We start from the raw sequence: 22,956 nt of genomic DNA on the forward strand, positions 1-22,956 counted from the left end.
ATGGCAGCATGTGCATGGAATCCTGGTGGGGGCAAGACTAAGTCGGGAGGCTCTGGAGCTGGATGCCAGCCAGCTGAGGCTCTATAGAGACACTGACTCATATATAACAACAATTAGCAGCCTCCAAACCCAAACACAGCATGAGATGGATATGCACACATCTTCACAGCACCGCTATTCATAACAATCAAACAGTCAGCGGTGGTGGCGCATGCCTTTAATCCCAGCACTTGGGAAGCAGAGGCAGGCGGATCTGAGTTCAAGGCCAGCCTGGTCTACAGAGTGAGTTCCAGGACAGCCAGGGCTACAGAGAAACCCTGTCTCGAAAAACCAAACCCAAAACCAAAACCAAAACCAAAACCAAAAAAAAAGAAAAAAAAAAGGTAATCAGCCTAAAACGAATGATGAATACTGACACATAACACCAACTTGAATAAACTTTGAAAACAGTGACATGAAACGAGTCAGTCACAAACGGTCATCTGATATATGACTCTAAATATATCGAGAAGACCCAGAGCAGACAAATCCATGGTGACAGAAAGTAGATTGTTGTCTAGGTCAGGGGCAATAAAGGAAATAGGGTGTGATGTAAGTGGGAGTGGCCCAGCTTTAACTGCCAGCTTGGCCCAGCCCTGAGGCATTCAGAGATTTCCACCTGGGAGATGGATTGCGGTTGATGCCCCTTGCTTTCAGAGACTGGCTTTTTGTCTGACCTTGCAGCCAAGTTAATAGTATGTCTGGAGATACTTCAGGACTATGCACTTAGCCTGCTGTCCTACTGTGTACTTAGCCTAAATTTACCCTGCCTTTAAGAGAACAATATAACCAGCCTTACTATGCCTTGGCTTTCCCATGCAATAAATTTCTACAACCTAAACTAAATGCACAACTTTAATTTTAAGTTATAAATGCTTCCATACCTCGACCTAGAACAATGTTATGGTGTGTGTGTGTGTGTTGTGTGGCACATGTATAAGTTTATGTGTACGTGTGTACGTGTGTGTGTACGTGTGTGTGTGTGTGTGTGTGTGTGTGTGTGTGCATGTGCATGGGTATGTGTAGGCCACATATCTCTCTGGGAGAGACATTTGAGGAACAGCCTTGGAAAACAAGGAAGGAGCTCTCGTGCCAAAAGTGAGTTTGCAGCCTTGCCCAGCTGCCAACAGAGATATCAGCACATCCATCCCACTATCCAACGCCACCAACTTCCGGGACAGAGGTGTGGCGTGGGAGCTGGTATCAGTTTTAAAGCTTAGGTCTTGATCTTGCTTTAGAGATGCCACAGCTCTCTAGCTCATGTTCTGACGCTGAGCTTCCCTAATGCATGCACGAATGCCACACGACTCTGGGATAACAAACACGTGCAAGCGGGTGACGGAAGCTTGTGGTGGTCCCTATGGGTTGCTTGAGCAATCTAAGTGGGTTCTGCGCTTGCATCCTGATACGGAACTTTTCAACTTGGGGTAATCTTCAACACTCTGTACTGTCACCTCCACACTGATAGATTTTTGAGTTTTGAGAAAAGCTTAACATCAACAGGTGGAAAGAGGAGATCTGCTGGACCATGAGCCATCTAGTTGGACTAAATGTATGCATGAGCCCCATCCATCTTATTCATCGCATCCCAGGTAATTCATCTTGGTTGAATAAATAAGAACTCCAACTTTTCTCAATCACTCACAGTCATTAGGGGAAGAAAAGCTTACTAATGACTCGAGAATTCCCTGCGGCCCCAAGAGGCTGTGGTTGTAGAACTACCTGCCCTTCCACAAAGTGACTACATGAGAAATTTCTTTAGAATTTTTGCATAATTTTTCAGTCAAACTTGCTTTTTGTCATTGCTATGGGGGTGTTCTTGCTTTTGTTGTTTGAGAATTTCATACATTCGCATAATGTGTTTTGATCTGCCCACCCCCATCCCCTTGCCCACCGACCCTTCCCCTATCCTCCCTCCACCTCTTCCCTGTTTTGTGCTTTGGCTCTAGGCGTTGACTAACAAGAGCTTCAAACAAAGGGGGAAGAGAAATTAGACTAACAAATTAGTCAGGAATTACTTTTCAGACAAAGTTGCATGTAGGCAAAATTGTATACTCTTAGCTAAGCACGATAGCACGTACCTGTAATCCCATCAGTCAGGAGTGAGGCCAGCCTGGGCTACATTCTGAATTTTCAGTCCAGCCCATACCTGTAATCCCATCAGTCAGGAGTGAGGCCAGCCTGGGCTACATTCTGAATTTTCAGTCCAGCCTGGCTGCAAAGCAATAACCGGACCCCACCCCACCCCAAACCAAACAAATCACCACCAACAAAACCCCAAATAACAATGATGACTTTGTAGTTGTTAGGTTTCTCTTTCCACATCTTCCCAAGCCTGCTGCTCTGGCCCAGTGTCCGAGAAGGGGAGGGGGCAGCGTCTAAATGTGAGTTCTTGTTGGGCATTTGAAGTCACAATCTTTTTGGGCTTCTGAGCCAAACAAGGTCTGACTCACCTTACTCTCCTTTTGTGTGTGTGCTGGTTTATAATCTCTCTTTCTCTCTCTCTCTCTCTCTCTCTCTCTCTCTCTCTCTCTCTCTCTCTCTCTCCCTCACTCCTTCTCTCCCTCCCCCTCTCTCCTTCTTTCCCTCCCTCTCTCTTTCCCTCCCTCTCTCTCCCTCCCTCTCTCTCTTCCTCCCTCCATCCCTCCCTTCTTCTCTCTCTCCCTCCTTCCCTTCCTCACTTTCTCCCTCCTTCCCTCTCTCTCTCTCTCTTCCTCCCTCCCCCTTCCCCCCTCAGGATCTCTTTCTGCAGCACAGGCTGTCTTTGAACTCCTCTGTGGTTCCTCCTCCAGTTGAGCCATCAAGCCTGGTTATATTTTAATTACTATGGCTTCTTCAAATTTTAAATTCTACTTCCAAATCTGTTTATTTCCTCCTCCTCCCTTTCCATCCAGGGCATGCTTACATCTCCAGCCCCGACTTACTTAAAAAAAAAAAAAAAAAAAAAGACATTTTTGGCTGCTTATGGTGTCCCATGCCTCTAATCCTACCTAGCACTCTGGAGAGACATGCAACTCTCTGTGATTCAGCCTGGCCTGGATAGAACTCCAGACCAACCAGGGTTACACAGTGAAACACTGGTAGATAATAAAATTAAATGTCTCTCTCTCTCTCTCTCTCTCTCTCTCTCTCTCTCTCTCTCTCTCTCTCTCTCTCTCTCTCTGTGTGTGTGTGTGTGTGTGTGTGTGTGTCAGAGCATGTGACTTTGGGTACTCTCAGAGGCCAAAGATGCTAAAACCCTTTTGAGCTACAAGCAGTTGTGGGTTCTGGGAATTCAGGTTCTCTATAAGAGCAGAGCAGTGCTCACCCTTAACTGCCGCGCCAACTCTCCAGCCTTCCTTTCCCTAAAGTACACTCTTGACCTACCTTGACCTACCTTCCAGCCTTTTTTGTTTGTTTGTTTGTTTTTGTTTTTTGAGACAGGGTTTCTCTGTGTAACCCTGGCTGTCCTGGAACTTACTCTCTAGACCAGGTTGGCCTTGAACTCAGAAATCCGCCTGCCTCTGCCTCCCAAGTGCTAGGATTAAAGGCGTGTGCCACCACTGCCCGGCTTTTTTTTTTTTGGGGGGGGGGGGAACAGAGTCATTTGCAGCCCAGGCTGGCCTTAACCCTCAACATCATTATGTAACAAAGGTGCCTCTTGATCCTCCTGCTTCTACCTCTCAAATTCTGGACCAGAAGAACACCTGGCATTTATCAGCCCCTTGAAGGTGGTTTACTTGCAAATACAATAGTTTTCTAATGATCTCAAAATAATTTCTGGAAAGTTGTCTACTGAAAAATTTTACTCTGAACAACAGAGTCCTATAAGACTAAGAACCAAAGTGGGGCTGGTGGCCACTCCCTTTAACTCTCCTATAGGCAGAACTGCAGTAAATAGCAAATAGCCAGGGCCCTATTTAAAACAATCTCTCTGAAGCCATTTAAAAAAAAAAAAAAACTAAGATGAACACTTGGTTCACTGAGCTCCCTAGAAGTGGAAGGGCGGCACATACCCTGCCATCCCTTCACCCCCACCCATCCGAGGCAGATGTGTTCTTTCTGAGCCTGCCTTGAGCTTACAGCTCAGCCGGGGCGCCCATGCTCAAAACCCACGGGAAGGCAGGAGGAAAGAAGCAACTCCATAGAGTTGTGCTGCTCCACCCTTATAATTAAAAACAACAACCCTTCAATAATAAAGTGAATCAGCAGGTTCAGACTTTGGTTGTAATTTTATTACCACTTAAGCTGTAACGTTGTATAAGAAACATACTTTAAGAAAGAAGAAGGTTTAAAAAAAAAAACAACGAAACAAAACGTTGCTTATCTCCAGGGCTAGTCAGAAGGACAGGCCCCAGAGCATGTGTCTGCAGCACCTACCTTGGTGCTACCATCATCTGAACTATCACCACAGCACGGAGACTGGAGGCTCGCCTCGTTTTCAAGCCTCCCAACTTCCTTGGGCTCCACGGCCAATGGCTGTTCATAGCCTCGCATCTGCTGGGACTCCTGCCTCTCTCTTGGGAAAGTGGCCGCCTTCACTGACTCCTCTGGCATTTCCTCCTGTTTACTTTCTCCTAATTCAGAACTTGGTACAAATATAACAACAAAAAAAACTATCACAGAAATATTCTTGTGGCAGAATAGCAAAGAAGAAGAAGGAGAAGAAAGAGGAGGAGAAGAAGGAGGAGAAGGAGAAGAACAAGAAGAAGAAAGAAGAGAGAAGAGAGAAGAAGAGAGAAGAAGAAGGAGGAGAAGGAGGAGAAGGAGGAGGAGGAGGAGGAGGAGGAGGAGAAGGAGAAGAAGGAGAAGGAAAGGAGGAGGAGGAGAAGAAGGAGAAGGAAAGGAGGAGGAGGAGAAAATCTTACACCCTAGGAGACTCCCCCACCAAACTTGAATTATACGGCAGAGGAGTTGTTCTTGTGCTTTGTATAGCAATGGCTCTTTTTTCCCCCCAGTCAGGAATGATGACCCATTGTATATTTTCATGTACAGCTCAATAACCAGTTTAAATGATTTTTCTCCTCTCTGGACTTCTAGTATTGCACTGGGCAGATTCAGGTCATAAAGATTTTTCAAATGCCACTCAAAAGCAGTAGGTACCTCAACAGGGGCTACAGCAGACTGCAAGGGGTTTATGATTGAGAAATAAAGGTATCTGGCCACTTATCAGGCTGAGTGGTAGTATATAGCTTGGTTAATCATTGACAATGAGCTAAACAGGGACAAGACTAAAAGTGTATATGTACACACACACACACACACACAGGTTCATAGATTTTGGTAAAGATGAGATCATGGCAAAACAAAATATCCCACAATGGTTTAACACATAAGTTCTACAGGGCCAGCAAGATGGCTCAGCGGATGAAGGTGCTTGTTGCCAAGCTTGATGACCTGAGTTCAATCCTTGGAACTCAGGTGATGGAAGGAAAGAATCAAGCCCTTTACTTTGTCCTCCTCTGACCTCTACACGGGTGCTGTGGCATGCTTACATCTTCCACTCTCCAGTAAGTAAATTTTTGTTTTGAAATAAAAAACATGCCAGGGAAACTGGGTGAGAGGCTGTTGTTTCTATCCATGTAATAAGTACCAGGGTTGGGAGCCAGGATTGGGTCTGGAGAGACTTCAAGGTTGGTGTTCCTGACATTTCTCATCTGTCAGATGTGGGAGGCGGGGAAGAACAAGGTGACATCTGGATTTCTGACTGGGGCAAATGCATGAATTAATACAGAGTGGACTAGGGTGGCAGGTGTGGATAAGGATGGAGACACGCTTGAGGAGAGGATCCAGACACAGGAGAGCAGGGTAGAACATTCCACTGAAACTTGGACACAATGAAGAAGGGCTCGGAGATGGAGGGCTCATCTCAGACAGAAGCCAAACGCTTGTAAAGAGTGAGCAGATTGGCTGGAAAACCAGAGAAAGAGGGGGGCTCCTTGAGAACTTAAGTCACAGAAACAAGAGGAAGGGCGCACCTTCAGCCACCAGAGAATGCACAGAGTGCACACACACAGACTCAGCCACCAGAGAATGCACAGAGTGCACACACACAGACTCAGCCACCAGAGAATGTACAGAGAGCACACACACAGACTCAGCCACCAGAGAATGTACAGAGTGCACACACACAGACTCAGCCACCAGAGAATGTACAGAGTGCACACACACAGACTCTGGGGGTGGGGGTGGGGAGTTGCTGTGTTTTGCTTTTGGTGTCTTTCTTTTTTGGCAGGCTGGGATTGAACCCAGGGCCCTCTGCATACCAGATAAGTGTCCTGCCTCTACTCTACCACTGCACCCTGGTCCCACTTGTATTTCTAGTCCCCTAATCTGAAGTTTGTTTGAGGTTCCTTGGAACCCAGCCTTGCATGCCCCACAATCGTAGTTGCAATTCATGTTCAAGAAGGAGTTGGCATCACAAATGAAGAGCCATTAAAGAGGTTTAGATTCTGAAGCTGGAGAGATGACTCTGGTTAAGGCTGCTTGACCTGAGTCCAGTACCTAGCTGGCAGTTCAGAACCATCTGTAATTCCAGTTCCAGGGGATCTGACTCCCTCTTCTGGCCTCCATAGGTACTGCATGCATGTGATTCATGGACATGCATGCGGGCAAAGTACCTATACACACAAAAACAATTCTTTAAAAACTTAAAAACATCAAAAAATGTTTAGATCCTAAAAAATTGTGAACCATGAATGTAGACTGTCCTATGGAACTGCAGGTGCTGTTCTATTGAGCTGTAATGTAACCTGTCTCCACCGTAATAAAATAATTCATAAGGAAAAAATAAAAGCTCAGTGTGTGATGCTACTCATAGTAATTTTATTTAAGACAGCAGCTGACAGAGACGAACCTTTCCGGCTTGGGTATGGTTTTGTCATTTCCCCCAAGGGGATCCCCTGTGCAAACCAGTGAGTTTTGTTTGACCAAGATATCCCTTAACCAACAAGTGTGAAGAGCAGCTGAGGGTGACTCCTGAGGTCAACCTTGGGCCTTGACATTTGGGCACAAAAACACCCAAGCAGGCACATGCAAACTTGCTCACAGGGTCACAGGGGCAAAAACAGGAAAAAAAAAAAAGGGCATGACTTTCCCTTCCTTGCTCTCTGGCTTCCAGACTTGTCATACAACACAATCCCTTTCTGCATGTGTTCCTTCTGCTGGAAGGCCCTTGGCAGAGATTTGGGGCCATGCTTCTGAACCCTCAGAACCATGAGCTAAAGAAAACTCTTAAAGAATTCAGCCTCAAGTATTTTGTCATAGCAAGAGACACGGTCCCCAAGTCAGCAAATGAAACAATCAAGCTGGAAGTCAAGCTATTTTATTTATTTAAAATTTGTATTACATTTAAACTTGTGTGTGCGTATGTGTGCACTGTGCATGTGTGACAGAGGACAGCCCGTGGGAGTTGGTTTTATCCTTCTGTTATAGGTCTTAGAGGTCAAACTCAGGCTTGGAGGCAAGCACCCTTACCTCCTGAGCCATCTCACCGATGTTACCCTTATTGTTTTGAGATGGGGGTCTCTCAATGAATCTAGAGCTTACCAACTTAGCTAGATGGACTAGCCTGTGAGTTCTGGGGACCCTTCCATCTCTATATGCCAAATCAGTAGAGGAACGGGTGGACAGGTGCTGGAGATCTGAACTTAGGTCCTCATGCTTGCTTGGTTAAGCCCTTTGCTGCCTGAGCCATCTCCCCAGCCACCTCTTACAGTATTTTTAAGCTTCTCCCCAACTCCAGCTACTGACTACTCTAACTTGTTCACCCTGATTATAATCACTAATCCCCAAGTCCTGTTTATTTTTTAATATGTTTTGTACATACCAGGCAGAGTGATTTTCCTAAAGCATGAACCTATTGTTTTGACCAGGCTGCTAAACTCTATAGGAGTTTTTGTTTGTTGGTTGTTTTTTTGTTTTTTATTTTTTGTTTTTTGTTTTTTTTATTGTGTAAGCTCCTAACTAGGGTTGTAGATACAGTTCAGCTTGTAAAGCCCCATGATTAATCTCAATATGGCAAACAATCACCTCCCTGATACAGGAGTCGCATGGACCTGCATGATCAGGATCCTGCCTGTATTTTATCTTTATCTCCACACTTCTCTAGAGTTGTTGTAAACTACCTCACATGCACATATGCCCCTTGAACATCACATTCTGCTTCTCTCTCCCCCATCTCTCTGTCTCTGTTGGTCTCCCCGCACCTCCGTTTGCCCCTTGATAGACTATTGAGCCAGCAGTGCCTTGCTAAACTGTCTTCTCCCATCAGACTATGGAGATTATAAAGTTAAACCAACCTCTGCCCAGAGGACAAATGGCTAATGTTGAATGTGGTTGTGTTCCAGATCTGATTGAAGTGGGGCCATTAGAGATGGGGGAGATGGAAACAAGTGGCAGATACATGGAGGGAAGATACATGTCGATCCTTTCTGTGAAGAGTTTTTTTGACTGTCACATCCCTACAGCCTCTTGCTCCAGGTCAGCGTTTCTTTATCTGTGGCTCTGGGTGGATTAACTGACCTGCCTGTCACCTTCCATCTCCACCTAAGGAGATGCTAGAAAAACTTTCCTTGAAACCCGTCACACTATTCCCTGTGTATTCTAGGGTTAGTTTTTTCCTGATCCCTCCAGAACACCTAAACATGGTGATCCAAACTCTCAGTTCCTGGCTTTTGGGCTCACTGGCAGACACCCTCCATCTTTCCAAAATGTCTCTCCCACCCCCCTATCACTCCACCATCCCTCCAAGATACCTTTTCCACCCCCTATCACCCCACCATCCCTCCAAGATGCCCTTCCCACCACACATCTCTATTTCCTGGTTGTGAATCTTGGACTCAGAGCTTATTCTGAAGTGAAAATAAATTTTAAGAGAGCACAAAAATCAAGGGCACTAGTATGTATCTTAGAACACTGATGCAGGAATAAACTTGGTGATACCAAGACCCAGTTTCCACAGTTGATGGACAAGAGTGTCCTTTAGGCTGGTGTCTACAGAGCATGGGCATCTACTGTTTCCTTCTCGATGACCTTTGGGCTTTTGCCCACGGAAAGTAATTTGCTGCTATTAACTTTTTGTACCAGATTAGAACAGATCATTTGCCCACAGCCCTCAAGACGTCCGTGAAGGATAATTGTGGTAAAAATGTGTAAACACAGAGTTAGGGAACAAGATTAAACAAGTGAGAAGAGAAAATGCTCTGAAAACTCAATGGTCAGATATAAAGTTAAATAAGATCAGCGGAGCAGAAACTCCTCAGAGCACCACCTTGATTATGCAGAAACAATTTACTTGCAGATCTTCCAGAAGAGAGATGGCTGAGTGTCTCTCCCTGAGGACAACTATGGGCTATTATAATCCAGTTTTACTTTTATATGCTCCCTACACTTCAACTCAGAGCACATGGTAGCTTTCAAAGGCAAGAGGGGAAGTTTCACATGTAATGTTAATGCCATATCAGGAGGAGGTACAACTGTCAGCCCCCTGCCCTATGTGTCAGGAGGAGGAGGTACACCCTGTAGCCCCCTGCCCTCTGTGTCAGGAGGAGGTACACCCCTGTTAGCCCCCTGCCCTATGTGCAGGCTGTACCACAGTCACTGCCCTGTCCGTCCGTCATCCGTCCTCTTCCCATGTAATCAACATACAATTGTTTAAAAAAAAAAAAAAAGACAAACTCTAGGAAAGGCTTAAAACTAATTTTTTTTCACCGATTACATCTTTTGAAAATGAATGTCAGACTCGGGATAATCAACCAAACAAACCCTCTAGTTACTGGGCGCAGATTTTCTCAAATTACCAGAGAGCCTGTCTGTCGTCACTCGGGCTCACAGCATCCACTTCCAAAAGTGGCCCTTTAGACACCAGGTCTTCACAGACATTCTCACTCGTCATCACATTAGCAGTTCTGTCCCCTACAGAGCAATGTTTTAACAGTTCCAGTTCTTGTGACAGCCTCGAGACCTGTGAAGTTAAGTGAGAAAGCACATGCTCTATTTTGCAGGCTTTTATGCACAACTGTGAAAAAAGGTATATTGACTCCACCAAATGCTTAATTACTGCCTGGGGCTATCTAAACGGCTGCCCTATAGGAAGACTTATTGAGATTTAGTTAAATACTTTCCAGCTGTCATAGAACTTAACCCATGTTTACAGTAGACATAAGGGTATGTAACTTCATGGTTTAACCAGCCAACCAACCAACCAACCAACCAACCAACCAACCAACCAGCCAGCCAGCCAGCCAGCCAGCTAACCAACCAACCAGCTAACCAACCAACCAAACAAGAAAACAAAGAAACAAAGAAACGGAGAGCCTGGTCTTTTGATGTTGGCATCTCAGATTGCCATTTATAATTCAGTTGTACCTTTAAACAGGAACAAGGAAACAAAACTCCAGTGATCTCTAAGATTTTACATGATTACCACACACATCTGTCCCGAGTTTTAACTGAACTTAATTGATTCATAAAAGGAGTGATATATTACTGCCTTGAGGAACTATTAGAATACTACAGGCACATTACAGAAGGGAAGTTTCTTCCAGTCTGACCCTGTTTATTTGAAAACACTTGAACTTGTAAAGAAGTACCTTGGTGTGGTGGCTTGAATAAAAATAGTCCCCATAGGCCCATAGGGAGTGGCACTATTAGGAGGTGTGGCCTTGTTGAAGTAGGTGTGTCACTGTGGGGGTAGGCATGGCACTATTAGGAGGTGTGGCCTTGTTGAAGTGCGTCACTGGGGGTGGGCATGGCACTATTAGGAGGTGTGGCCTTGTTGAAGTGCGTCACTGGGGATGGGCATGGCACTATTAGGAGGTGTGGCCTTGTTGAAGTGCATCACTGGGGGTGGGCTTTGAGGTCTCAGATGCTCAAGCCAGGCCTAGTAGCTCACTGACTTCCTGCTGCCTATGGATCAAGATGTAGAACTGTCAGCTCCTTCTTGAGCACCATGCTTGCCTGCTTGCCTGCACATGCTTACTGCCATGACGATAATGGGCTAAACCTCTGAAACTGTAAGCCAGCCTCAATGAAATGTTTTCCTTTATAAGTGTTGATATGGTCATGGTGACTCTTCAATAGCAATGAAACCCTAACGAAGACACTTGCCGACTGTAGCAGCCCCCAATGTCAGGCAGGCTGTGTCTGAGTAGAAATGAGACTTATAAAGCATCCCAGGAAAATCTGTTGCATGCAGGTGTTTGGAGGCATACCGCACTATGGCATCTGGCAAAATAGTCACTTTTGTTTGTTTGCTTTCAGAAGATTTTGTAGCGTTGCCATTCGTAAAGGTTACTCGTTTTTATGTACTATGGAACTAAAGCACATCTCCTTTCAGGAGGAGAGAGGTTGGTTAGGAAATAGTTCTATGAATAGAAGATAGTTCCCATCACAGGCCTGAATTAAAACAAACAACTGTTTGTCTGAATGGAGAGTTCCTACAATAACTGTGCTTGATTCCAGGAGCCACGGGATCAATCCAAAGCTTGGTTTCAATTTACTTTAAGAGATTTCTTTGGTCTCCAAAGACTTTCCCTCTCAAGAGAAACTACGGTGAGCAGTGTAAACGACACTCCACATTATCTCTGTCATTTTCCCTAGAAGGTGGGCCTTGAAATGGCCTTGGAAGATGGGAGGAGGGGAGGCTGTGGATTGCATATTTGAATGGTAAGGGACTGTGCCCTAAAAGACACAACTGACTTGAGTTTCTCTGAAGAGGGAGGAAGCAACAAAATGAGGAGCTGAAGAAACAGGGGGACAAGCAGTGGGGGAAGGTCCTTAAAGACAGTTTTAAAAATGGATTTGAATTATTTTTGAAAGCAGGAAAAAGATTCTAAGATGCTACTTAGTTTCTGATTTTTTACAGTTATTCTGAAAATGCTGGCATTACACAATGATAATAAAGGCTAGTTTTTAAAGGATAGCAGACAGTAGAGCTTGGATTGAACGCTCTAGAAAACTAAAAGTAATATTAACAAACACCAAGCATGTTTTCAGGTCTTCTGGATCCACATACAACCAACAAAGTTGGAATGTCTCTTAAGCAGGTGGAAGCATCCCTCTCTTTTTTAAAAAAAAAAAAAAAGCAATCAACCCGTCAATCAATCAATCAACAGGGTTTCTCTGTGTAATAGTTCTACCTGTCCTGGAATTCTCTTTGTGGACCTCAACTCACAAAGATCCGATTAGTTCTGCCTTCCAAGTGCTGGGATTAAAAGAGTATAACACCACACCCAGTTAAATTTTATCTTTTTTTTTTTAAGATTTATTTTATTTATTTTATGTGTATGAGTACACTATAGCTGTACAGATGGCCGTGAACCCAGAAGAAGGCGTCAGATCTCATTACAAGTGGTTGAGAGCCACTATGTGGTTGCTGGGATCTGAACTCAAGACCTTCAGAAGAGCAGTCAGTGCTCTTACCTGCTGAGCCATCTCGCCAGCCCAAATTTTATCTTTTTAAGATTGTGTGTGCGTGTGCGTGTGTGTGAGTGTGTGTGTGTGTGTGCATCTGCATGGAGCTGCTTGGGGGAGTCCAAAAAAGGAAGTCAGATGCTCTGGAGCTGGAATACAGGCAGTTGTGAGCTGCTCAGTGTAAGGCTGGGATCTGAACCAGGGTCCTCTGCAGGAACACACAGACGCTCTTAACCTCGGAGCCATTCTCCAATCCCGAAGATTTGCAATTTATCATGGAGAAAGTTATGCCCATTGGCCCTTTCAGGACCTGCCAGTGTGGGAAAGGGCCAGCTTGCGTTCAGTCTTCGTGATAATAGTTGAGTCTAATCATGGACAGAAAGAGCACAGGCTGAGAAGCTCCACATAACTTGGCAGTAGTTCAATTCCCCAGGGCCCCTGAGCTTCTGGTGTAAATTGATGGCCTACAAGATCACACCTGTTTCTGCTACGAATTTCTGCAACAAGTACATACAGAACAAGAAAATAAAAAACAAAACTGTCTTTGAAATAAGTAGCTTTGGCAAATCCATACAGCAGAGCCCACCTTCTGCTGGGCAGGTGCGGAGTCCACTTTCTGCTGAGCAGGCGGTGCCTTTAAGTCTAGAGCACCTCGTGTTCTGAAGAGAAGCTTGAGGGTTGGTCACGGTGCAAAGGCTCAAAACAATCTTTTCATGATGGATAAGAACGTATCATCCCAGAGAAGCCATCCACGAGATGGTTATCATTATGAAGGGAAATTCAATTAACTTTACAGTGGAGAGATATGACAGAGAGAACCTCAATCAAGCCAAGATTAACACAGCAATGACACCATAGCTCAAGACTTCCAATAAAATGTGTCAAGAAGGAAAGATGTCATTTTAGTAGGATTCATGTCAGGAACGACGGGGACACAACAGACAAACCCAAACTGAGGGACATTCTTCCAAAGAAACAGGCTGTAATTCTTTCAAAATCCCTAAACTAAAAAGTTTCCTTGCCCTCAATAAAGCAGTCTGAGGAGGGGACCTGAGGAAGCAGCTGGGTCTCAAGGGTGGAGCTCTCGTGATGACATTGGTAGCCTTGTAAGAACCACCTGGGCTGAGGAGACAGCTCATTTGAATCAAAAGCATAGGACCTGAGTTTTGATTCTCCAGAACCCGTGTAAAGCCAGATGCTATAGGGGAATGGAGTTAGGGGGTAGGTGGAGAGTAAGAGGCATGTGCATGTGTGTGTGTGTGTGTGTGCACGCACACGTGCGTGTGCATCTGTGTGTGTAGTCCCAGGGTTTCTACAATGAGAATGGAGGCAGAGACAGGAAGATACGTAAAGCTTGCAGACCAGCCAGCCTTGCCTAGGCAGTAGCAAAAATATAACCCAACTCAAGCCAACTGGAAGGCCACCTGAGGTTGACCCCCACATATGTTGTGGCACAAGCATGTCCACCTTCACATACATGAGCATTCATGTGCACAGATATATCATGTGCATACATACAGAGATTAATGAGGAGGAGGAGGTGGGGGAGGGGAAGGAGAGAACCAAGAGAAGATGGCCATCTGCAAACCAGAAAGCAGCCCTCACCAAACATGGGATCTACTGCACCTTGACCTTGGCCTTCCCAGCCTGCAGAGCTGTGAGCAACAAACACTTGTCACTTAAAATTGCCCATTTTAGGGCTGGGGAGATGGCTCAGCGGGTAAGAGCACTGACTGCTCTTCCGAAGGTCCTGAGTTCGGATCCCAGCAACTACATGGTGGCTCACAACCACCCGTAATGAGATCGGATGCCCTCTTCTGGTGCATCTGAAGACAGCTGCAGTAAATTACAGCGGAGCGAGCAGAGGTCCTGAGTTTAACAGCAGCCACACACATGATAGCTCACGGCCATCTGGACAGCTACAGTGTACTCATACACATAAAATAAATAAAATAAATCTTTTAAAAAAACGTATTATGTGACTTTATAGTGTATCTTGGATTGGAAATGTTTTGAGTTGTCATTCTACTCTTCCTCTTCATCTTCTCCATCATTAGCCCCTCCCTCCTCTCCTCCTTCCCCCTCTGCCCTCCTCATCCCCTTCTCCCTCCTCCTCTCCCCTTCTGCTAAAGAGTGGGACTGACTGTTCAGTGTGCCAATGACCTGCCTTACTAACAAGGTCCCACAGACCAAGGCTACTTGTAGACCGTGTCCACACATATCTCCTCATGTTTTAGACCTTCCCCTCCCTCGCCCTCCCTTTCTGTCTGTTTCCCGCCCTGCATTCCATACTGTAACCCATACTCTGGAAGTTCAGGTGGGAAGTTGATTTAAGGTCGGACACTGACGGGAAGATCCTGAAGGCCAAGTGCTGGTTGAAGGTGGAATGTTTGCTCTGACTAGTAACCACGTTATACGCCACTTCATTATATGCTGGGGAAAACCTCTGATTTCTAAATCTGATATCTAAAAGTTTCCTTTTATTCTATCTACATACAAGGCATGTTAAATATTGAACACTCAATCAATAATTCAATCTCACCTTGACTTCTAATTCAGAATTCTCTCTCAGTAGCAGGTTATATGCTACTAAAAATTGCTCTCTGCCCTCAGCTCTTGGAAGACTTTGAATTTCCTTATAAAGGCACAGAAGTTCTGACTTTGATTTTTGGAATTCCTGTTTAAGAGAGGAAGATATTTTTGTGATCAATTTTTTTTAATTTGAAAATTGTTTTAAATAAAAAAATAAAATGTAAAAAAAAGAAAAAAATTTAAAAGAAAGAAATGAAGCTATTTTGTAGGATAAATCAAGTCCATTTTCCTGCAAAGGAATAAAATTTCTAAAAAGTATTCTTGAAATGGTCCTAATAAATTGTTTAATTTTAGATGTTAACCAAATGCTTCCTTCTTAGAGTTTGCCTTTTCAGCTGGAAAGTCTGGTGTCTACAGTCATTCCTATTTCAAGCAAAGCTTGGATAAATGTAAGATCTTCATCAGTTCCTGCATTAAATATTTATTTACCTGAAAAATATAAGGCTGGCAAGATGGCTCAGTGGGCATTCAAGCTTGCCATGCAAACCTGCTGACCTAAATTTGATCCCTGGAATCAGGGTAAAGGTGAAAGGAGAATTAGCTCTAGGGATTGTTGTCTGTCCTCAACACCTGCACTATGGCAACAAAGTACTTTCCTGATCACAATAGATATCTGATGAGAGTAAATTTTTTATTTTTTATTTTTTATTTTTTATTTTTCGAGACAGGGTTTCTCTGTGTAGCTCTGGCTGTCCTGGAACTCACTCTGTAGACCAGGCTGGCCTCGAACTCAGAAATCCGCCTGCCTCTGCCTCCCAAGTGCTGGGATTAAAGGCGTGCGCCACCACTGCCCGGCGAGAGTAAATTTAAAACTGTATCTCAGGGCATCTTTCACAGAACACGTGCTACCCTGTGGTATAGTTGTAACCCATGGTGTTCTTAGCTACTTCTAAAAGTAGGGCTGGACTTCTCTTAAACATGAGAGAGCTTGAACGTATGTTTCCAGAAAACTGTAAAGCTGCTTCCCACGTGTGTCTAACTTCAGACTCTGCCCTTAGCTAGAGATGCCGCTGTTGTCGACATGGTGTGTTCAGTGACTCAGGAGCCAGCATCTCCTCTAATCCTAAGTATCTGTTTCTACCCAGCTCATATATAGCTATGTATTGTCCTCACACTTTCACATGGATCACAAAGCTATGCAGTGTTTGATGGGCAGATGATGAGGGAATGATAGTCTGCAGTCCCCAAGAGCCAAGTAAATGTCACACGACATTTACTTTAGATGTCCTCTGAAAGCCTTGGAGTCAAGTGGAAGGTGGGGGTGGGGCTGTAAAAAGGCATCAAGGGGGTAGGGGGATCCCTAAACCCAAGCTAATTAAGAACAGAAGGGTAGGGCCTTAGCCCGACAGGTTGGGCCACACAGAAGGTGGCCAGGACCCCCCAGCCTCCAGGACTGTAAGGAAGTAGGTTTCCATTGTTTGAGCCACCCGGCCAACGGTACTGAATTAGAGTGCCACAAGCTAAGTTATATTTTAATTGTGTTATGTGGGCCCGTGCATGAGAGTGTAGTATGGATGTGTGGAGCAGGACATTGGATGTCTTCCTCTGTGGCTCTCTTGTCTGTTCCTTTAAGACAGGTCCTCTCTCTGGATGAATGGGAAGCTTGCATTGTCTGTTGGGCTGCCTGGCCAGTGAGCTCTCTTGATCTTGTCTCAGTCCCTTGGTGTGGAAGTTTCAGGCCCACTCAGTCACACCTAACTTTTCATGTGATGCTGGGCATCAGCTCTTAGGTCCTTATACCTGCATAGCAAGTGGTCTTACCCACTGAGCTGTCTACCCAAGGCTACAATGTGTCTCAAAATAGAAACAAATGATCCTGTCAAAGCCTGAATTGGAAAACCAGGAGGAAACCAGCACTGGGGAACGTGATACCTCACTGTTCACTTGCAAGGACTTCTGAACAGCAGTGAAAGCTGACGCCAGACGCTGCCTCTTCTCCCTCTCTTCTGACAAGCCACTCTCCAATACTTTAATATTTTCTTGGCCCATTTTCAGTATCTGTAAAAGTCATTTCCCATGATTCTCTTTGTGAAATATTGCACAGTAGGCAAGATTTAACAACAATAACTTCCAGCTTAACTTAATGATAAAGTCATGTGGGATATGGAAACTTAGGAAAACCAGTTTCCAGGTTGGTAAATGTTAACTGCCATGTGCAGTGAGCCTTGTCCTGCCTACAGCATAGTCACCATGGCAGGCATAATATGTGGTTGTGACAATGAGCTAGTAGCGCACTAAATACATTGAAATTGTATTATTGGTTTAGTGGGAGGGAGAACACACATCACCATGTGTGTGTGTGTGTGTGTAGAGGTCAGATGACAACTTGTAGAGTTAGTTTTCTCATTCCACCATGTGGGTCCTAAGAGTCAAACTTGGGTTATCAGGTTAGCAACTTGCCCTCTAACAGAGAGGTTCTTGACCTGTGAGTCAACCCCTCTGGGAGATGAACGACTCTTTCACAGGGGTCACCTAAGACCATCCTGCCTATCAGATATTTACATGGACAATTCATAACAGTAGCAAAATTGAAGTAGCAACAAAAATAATTTTATGTTTGTGGTTACTACAACACGAGGTCATGGCATTAGGAAGGTTGAGAACTGCTGCTCTAAGCCATTTCCTCAGGCCCCAGTTGTAAGGCATTGATGGAATATTCCCAAATGAAATGCTCCTAGTTGTGGTAATGGTAGCCATTTCCTGAGGGTCTGTCCTGCATCAGACACTAAGGTGAAGACTTTACATGAATTAGCTCACACTGTTTCCAAAGGACCACTATGAGGTAGGAGTGTAACTATCCTCACAGTTTCCCCTCAGTGGGAGAGATGACTCTCAGATGTTACATCATTTCCCAAGGTCACAGTTATTGCTGACTTTCACGTCCATATCTCCCTTATTAGTGCTGTGGTGGCTTGAATATGTCTGGCCCGGGGAGTGGCACTATTAGGAGGCATAGACCTGTTGGAGTAGATGTGTCACAGTGGGTGTGGGCTTAAGACCCTCATCCTAGCTGCCTGGAAGCCAATCTTCTCCTAGTGGCCTCCAGATGAAGATGTAGAACTTTCAGCTCCTCCTACACCATGCCTGCCTGGATATTGCCATGTTCCTGCTTTGATGATAATGGACTGAAACTCTGAACCTGTAAACCAGCCCCAATTAAATGTTATCCGTATAAGAGTTGCCTTGGTCATGGTGTCTGTTCACAGCAGTAAAACCCTAACTAAGACAAGTAGTTACTTTAAATATTTTATTCTGTACAGCCGCATCCATGTACATTCTTTGTTGCATAATAAAACCTGCTAGGGAATCCACCTAAAATCATTATGTGCCTTAGTAAGCACAGAGTAATCACCTTGCAATGCTCCGTGGAGAGAAATGGCTACCAAGGGTGAACATACCTGGTGGGGCAGAGCCATGCTGCCTGTGTTTTATCACCAGTGGTGCGGTACAAGACCTGGCCATGTCATTATTCTTAGCCTCAGTTTTCCCAGATGAAAACCAGGGACAGTAGTGCCTGGACATAAATAGACTCTGCTCAGAGGCAATATGCTATATTGTTCTAAACCCTTCTAAATGAAGCAATAAGCTTAGTCATCCCTATGGTTTCTACAAGCCTCGCCAACTTCTCCAGGGGGGCTTCCTGTAAACTTCTCATTACAGTGAGCTGGAGAAGGGACATTCTCAGAGGTGCACTTTCTCCCTATGCCTGTTTTCAGTATTTTGAGCATTTTTATGAGGTTTGCGTCACATGTATTAGGGAATATAGCTGGTAAATTATCTTTTCAAGCTGGACATGGGAAGCGGAAACAGGAGAATTACTTGTTCGAGGGTAGCCTGGCTGGATGAAACTTGCCTCAAAACAAAATATCACCTTTTATTTTCATTTCTTACCTCGTTAAAATCTTGTACTTTAATTGTCTCTTGGTCTTTCATCCTGGTGTCTCTTCAGTCCTCCTAGGTTAATGATAACTCGGGCTCTAAGATGTAAATCTTAATCCACATAAGTCACCAGTTAAAAAAAACATACAGGCGCTACTAAAATATCTTTAAAATAAGCTATGCTTGTTTAAATTAATTTAAAAAATGATTACTCTGTGTGTGTGTGTGTGTGTGTGTGGAGCCGAGAATCTTGAGAGGCATTTGCCATGGCAAGATGGCGCCTACTTCCGCTGTTAACTCCTAGTGGACAACTGTTTGCGCATGTGCGTGGAGTGAAAAGGACGCCATGTCACGGCCCATCCCGGGGCATTACGTAGGGTAATGAGCGAACAGCCAATCATGAGCAGACACGCCACGCTGTGGGCAGATACTCCGCACTGTGGTGTATATAAGCAGTGCGGATTTTGGGCTCGACCCTTTTTTCCCTATGGATGGAGACAGTAAACAGTCGCTGCAGAAGGAACCTAGTGTGTCCGCGTGTCTTCTTCCCGGCGAGACGACTGCGCGGGCTACATGTGTGTGTGTGTGTGTGGTGTGAACAGTGATGGTACACGTGGAGGACAGAAGACAACCTTTGTAGAGTCTTTTCTCCTTCAACTTTTATGTGGTTCCAGAGATTGAACTTGGGTCTCCAAGCTTGTAAGGTGAGCACCTTTACGCCATCTTGCCACACCCCCAAATAGGCTACATTTCTTTTCTTTTAAAAGATATATGTATTCTTTCTTTATGTGTATGAGTGTTTACCTTTATGTATGTATATGCACCACATGGATGCAGTGCCCGTGGTGGCCAGAAGAGGGCATAAGATTGCCTGGAACTTGAATTACAGATGGTTGTGAACTGCTATGTGAGTGCAGGGAATGGAACCTGGGTCTTCTACAAGAGGAGTGAGCACTGCTGAGCCGTCTCTCCAGCCCCAAGCTACATTTCTTAGTTATCTTTTTCTGAGGCAAACCCCAAGAAATGTCTCCCAACAAGTTTTACCTTCTTTCTCAGGTTAGAACAACTGTTCTCTCTTATCGTTCATTTTAATTATGGGTTGACTTATTATGGGTTTGGGCATTTGCTACTTGGCAGTGAGCCAAAGGGGACAAGCATTAGAAAAAAAGCCATAGCAACCTGTTACGTTAATCGAGTTCCTGTTTATAGTCCTCATGTTCAAGGTCCAGGACACAGGAATAGTAATCTCAAACTGATGAGGTGGAAAGGAGGCGGGACACCAAGACTCAGAGGTGGGTTAGAACTCCTCCTGACAGCAGCTGGACAGGGCACTGGGAGTTGTGTCAACTTATAGCATGGTCCAGGGATAGGAGTAAGGATATAGTTTTCCCTCAAAGCATCCCCCACCCCTTGCCACCATCAACATCTGTCCTAGTGAACACTTTTGCACACCCATACAAGACACTCTGATGCATCCAGCAGTCAAGGAGTTCCTTAGCCATACTTGCATGGCACCTGATGCTTTACAATAAACAAGAGAGACAGACACCTCAACTCTTAAAACCAAGGACACCCTACATTTCCCTTGTATTTTCTTACTATAACAATATCCCCCTGCACAAGAGCACTGCCAATAGACATGCTAATGTGGATGGGGGAAAGCGGCTTCAAACCTAGAGAAAGAACCAAAGGCAATTAGGAGTGCTGGGAGAAATAAACAATCTTCCCAAGGAAGAGCCATTATTATCAAATACCAAGTGGGCAGCCCTGAAGATACACACATGCCAGGAACATTATTCAGACTGAGCAGGATGTAGTTATCTATCTATCTATCTATCTATCTATCTATCTATCTATCTATCTATCTATCCATGTGTGTATATATTTATGTGTAATAACAATTTAAAAAGAGGTCATGAATATGAAAGCAAGCCTGGTGGTGGAAGGGAGGTACATGGGAGGCTTTGGAAGAAGAAAATGATATAATTAAAAAAAATATGGCTGGGTATGAAGACACACCCCCCACACCCCCACAACTCAGGAGGCAGAGACAGAGGCAGGTGGATCTCTGAGTTGGAGGCCAGCCTAGCCTACAAAGTGAGTTCAGCCAGGGCTACACAGAAAAATCCTGTCTAAAAATAAAGAAAAGAAGCAAAAATTTAAAAAACTACAAACACAAAAAGTCATATATTTGAATTTTCATTTGAGAGAGAGTCTCACCGTGTATCTTTGGCTGCCTGGTCTCACCATGCAGACCAAGCTGGCTTTTAACTCACAGAGATCTGCTTGCCTCTAATTCCCAAATGCCAGGATTAAAGATGTGTGCCATAACAAATGGCTACTTTTAAGGTAGATTTAGAAAAAATGTTTAAGATAGCTTTTTCAACTAGTATATTTGAAAAATGCAAAAATAATTTGAAATTTATACTTTACAGCAACCTGATTCAACATAGCTTATTTTATATTTGAAAGATAACATATTTGAAAACATTTGAATAAATTCTATAAATATGTGTAAAATTTACCATAACTTATAGGCTAGTGAATACAGCTATGCATCTGGGCAATTAACATACTTCAAAGTTTGAAACTAGAAAATGGGTGTGCATGATGTGGGGAAGTTGGGGCTACAGAGCTCACCAGTGGCTAACGGGAGCGCACCTCACCTATCAGTCAGCAGTGATTGAAGAGGAAAGCCAATGGGCTTGTTGCAGGCTGCCTCCTTCACAAGGGCCAGCTGCCAAGGACTTTGAGAAACAGTTAAACGGCTCAGAACGTGGCACTGTCAGAATTCTGTCTGGAAGGCAGCGCTCACATAATGCTCTGAACTTAACCGTGCCTCCTGGGCACAGATTGACAGTCTCTCTGATGTCACCTCTCCTAGTCACAGATGGCTGAGAGCATCATAGAGGATGAAACAGCCCTTTCATCTATGAGGAGCAGTTTCTGTACATATCACTGTGCATGCTATGACCTCTATAGGTCTCTATAAATTCTCTATAACCGTGGTGGACAGTAAACTCTAAGGTCTGATCAGTCTGCATCAACTGGCTAACTCCTGCTTTGCTCAAATCCCCTAAAGCTCTCTATGCAGTGGGAATATTGGTGTCTGCTTTGAGGAAGTCTGCCCTAACGATCATGAGATCTGCTCTTGTGAGAGCCCTGCACATGTCATGGGGCTTGATAAACACTTAAAACACTGTGGCTACTGTTATCCCTGACAAATAGTTCATATTTCTCCTTTTCTAGAAGAAAATATTACATGTTTCTATTCTGTGTCTGGAGGTATAGTTTGTGCATGCCACAACCTGTGGAGACCAGAGGGGAATTTGTGGAAATTGGTTCTCTCCTTCCACCCAGTGGGTCCTGAGGATCAAACCAGGTTTCTAGCTTGGTGGCAAGTGTCTTTACCTACTAAGCCACCTAGCTCTTTTTATTTTCATTTTAAAAAAACTTTTCCTAAAGATTTATTTACTTATTATATGTAAGTACACTGTAGCTGTCTTCAGACACTCCAGAAGAGGGCATCAGATCTCATTACGGGTGGTTGTGAACCACAATGTGGTTGCTGGGATTTGAACTCAGGACCTTCGGAAGAAAAGTCAATGCTCTTAACCACTGAGCCATCTCTCCAGCCCCTCCCATTTCTTTTTAAAAAGCATTTTCTCTGAGAATGTGCAGAAAGAGAGTAGCCTACTTATTCATGAGCCCCATGGCAATAAGAGACACTAGCATGTGTCTAGGTGTCTGATAAAAGGAAGAGGTTTTCTGGACTATTTTTCCTTTAAGAACCAAAGACTGTCTTTATTTTCAAGGGAATTAACTCTTCAGGGAAAGGCTGCTACAGGGCACCCAGAAGTGAAGGCTGCTGGGATTGGTGTGCAGGGGGAGCAGGAGCTTGGCCTGTGTGTCGTATTAATGGTCACGGCAAGAGAGTTTGCAAGATTTGGGACTCTGCTGTCAGGCTGAGCCATGACACCACCCATGGCTTTTATTGCTATGAGTTTGTAGCCTTGGTTTCCACAGCCAGGTGAACAATTCCTGCCTTTTAGG

At 44.5% G+C, this 22,956-nt stretch overlaps 1 protein-coding gene across 7 annotated transcripts in view; it reads right to left on the reverse strand.

Annotated features, from left to right (window-relative positions):
- The window catches only part of Ccdc30 (coiled-coil domain containing 30), a 98,260-nt gene that overhangs the window by 38,760 nt on the left and 36,544 nt on the right, over positions 1-22,956 (reverse strand). The window contains exons 1-6 of one of the 7 annotated variants that reach the window (XM_031378464.1): positions 21,570-21,723; positions 18,916-19,014; positions 16,897-17,022; positions 14,975-15,109; positions 9,819-9,982; positions 4,399-4,606 (exon numbers count right to left, since the gene is read on the reverse strand). The exons of 3 other annotated variants lie outside the window; for them this stretch is intronic. In XM_031378464.1, coding sequence (XP_031234324.1) covers positions 4,399-4,606; positions 9,819-9,982; positions 14,975-15,109; positions 16,897-17,022; positions 18,916-18,957 — 675 coding nt within the window. In that variant the 5' untranslated portion in view covers positions 18,958-19,014; positions 21,570-21,723. Of the gene's footprint in view, positions 1-4,398; positions 4,607-9,818; positions 9,983-14,974; positions 15,110-16,896; positions 17,023-18,422; positions 18,539-18,915; positions 19,015-21,543; positions 21,724-22,956 lie in introns of those variants that run through there. 3 more of the 7 variants (XM_031378466.1, XM_031378465.1, XM_031378467.1) reach the window with 3 other exon arrangements.

The sequence above is a fragment of the Mastomys coucha genome, unplaced genomic scaffold (genome assembly GCF_008632895.1).
Source record: "Mastomys coucha isolate ucsf_1 unplaced genomic scaffold, UCSF_Mcou_1 pScaffold18, whole genome shotgun sequence".
Classification (NCBI taxonomy): domain Eukaryota; kingdom Metazoa; phylum Chordata; class Mammalia; order Rodentia; family Muridae; genus Mastomys; species Mastomys coucha.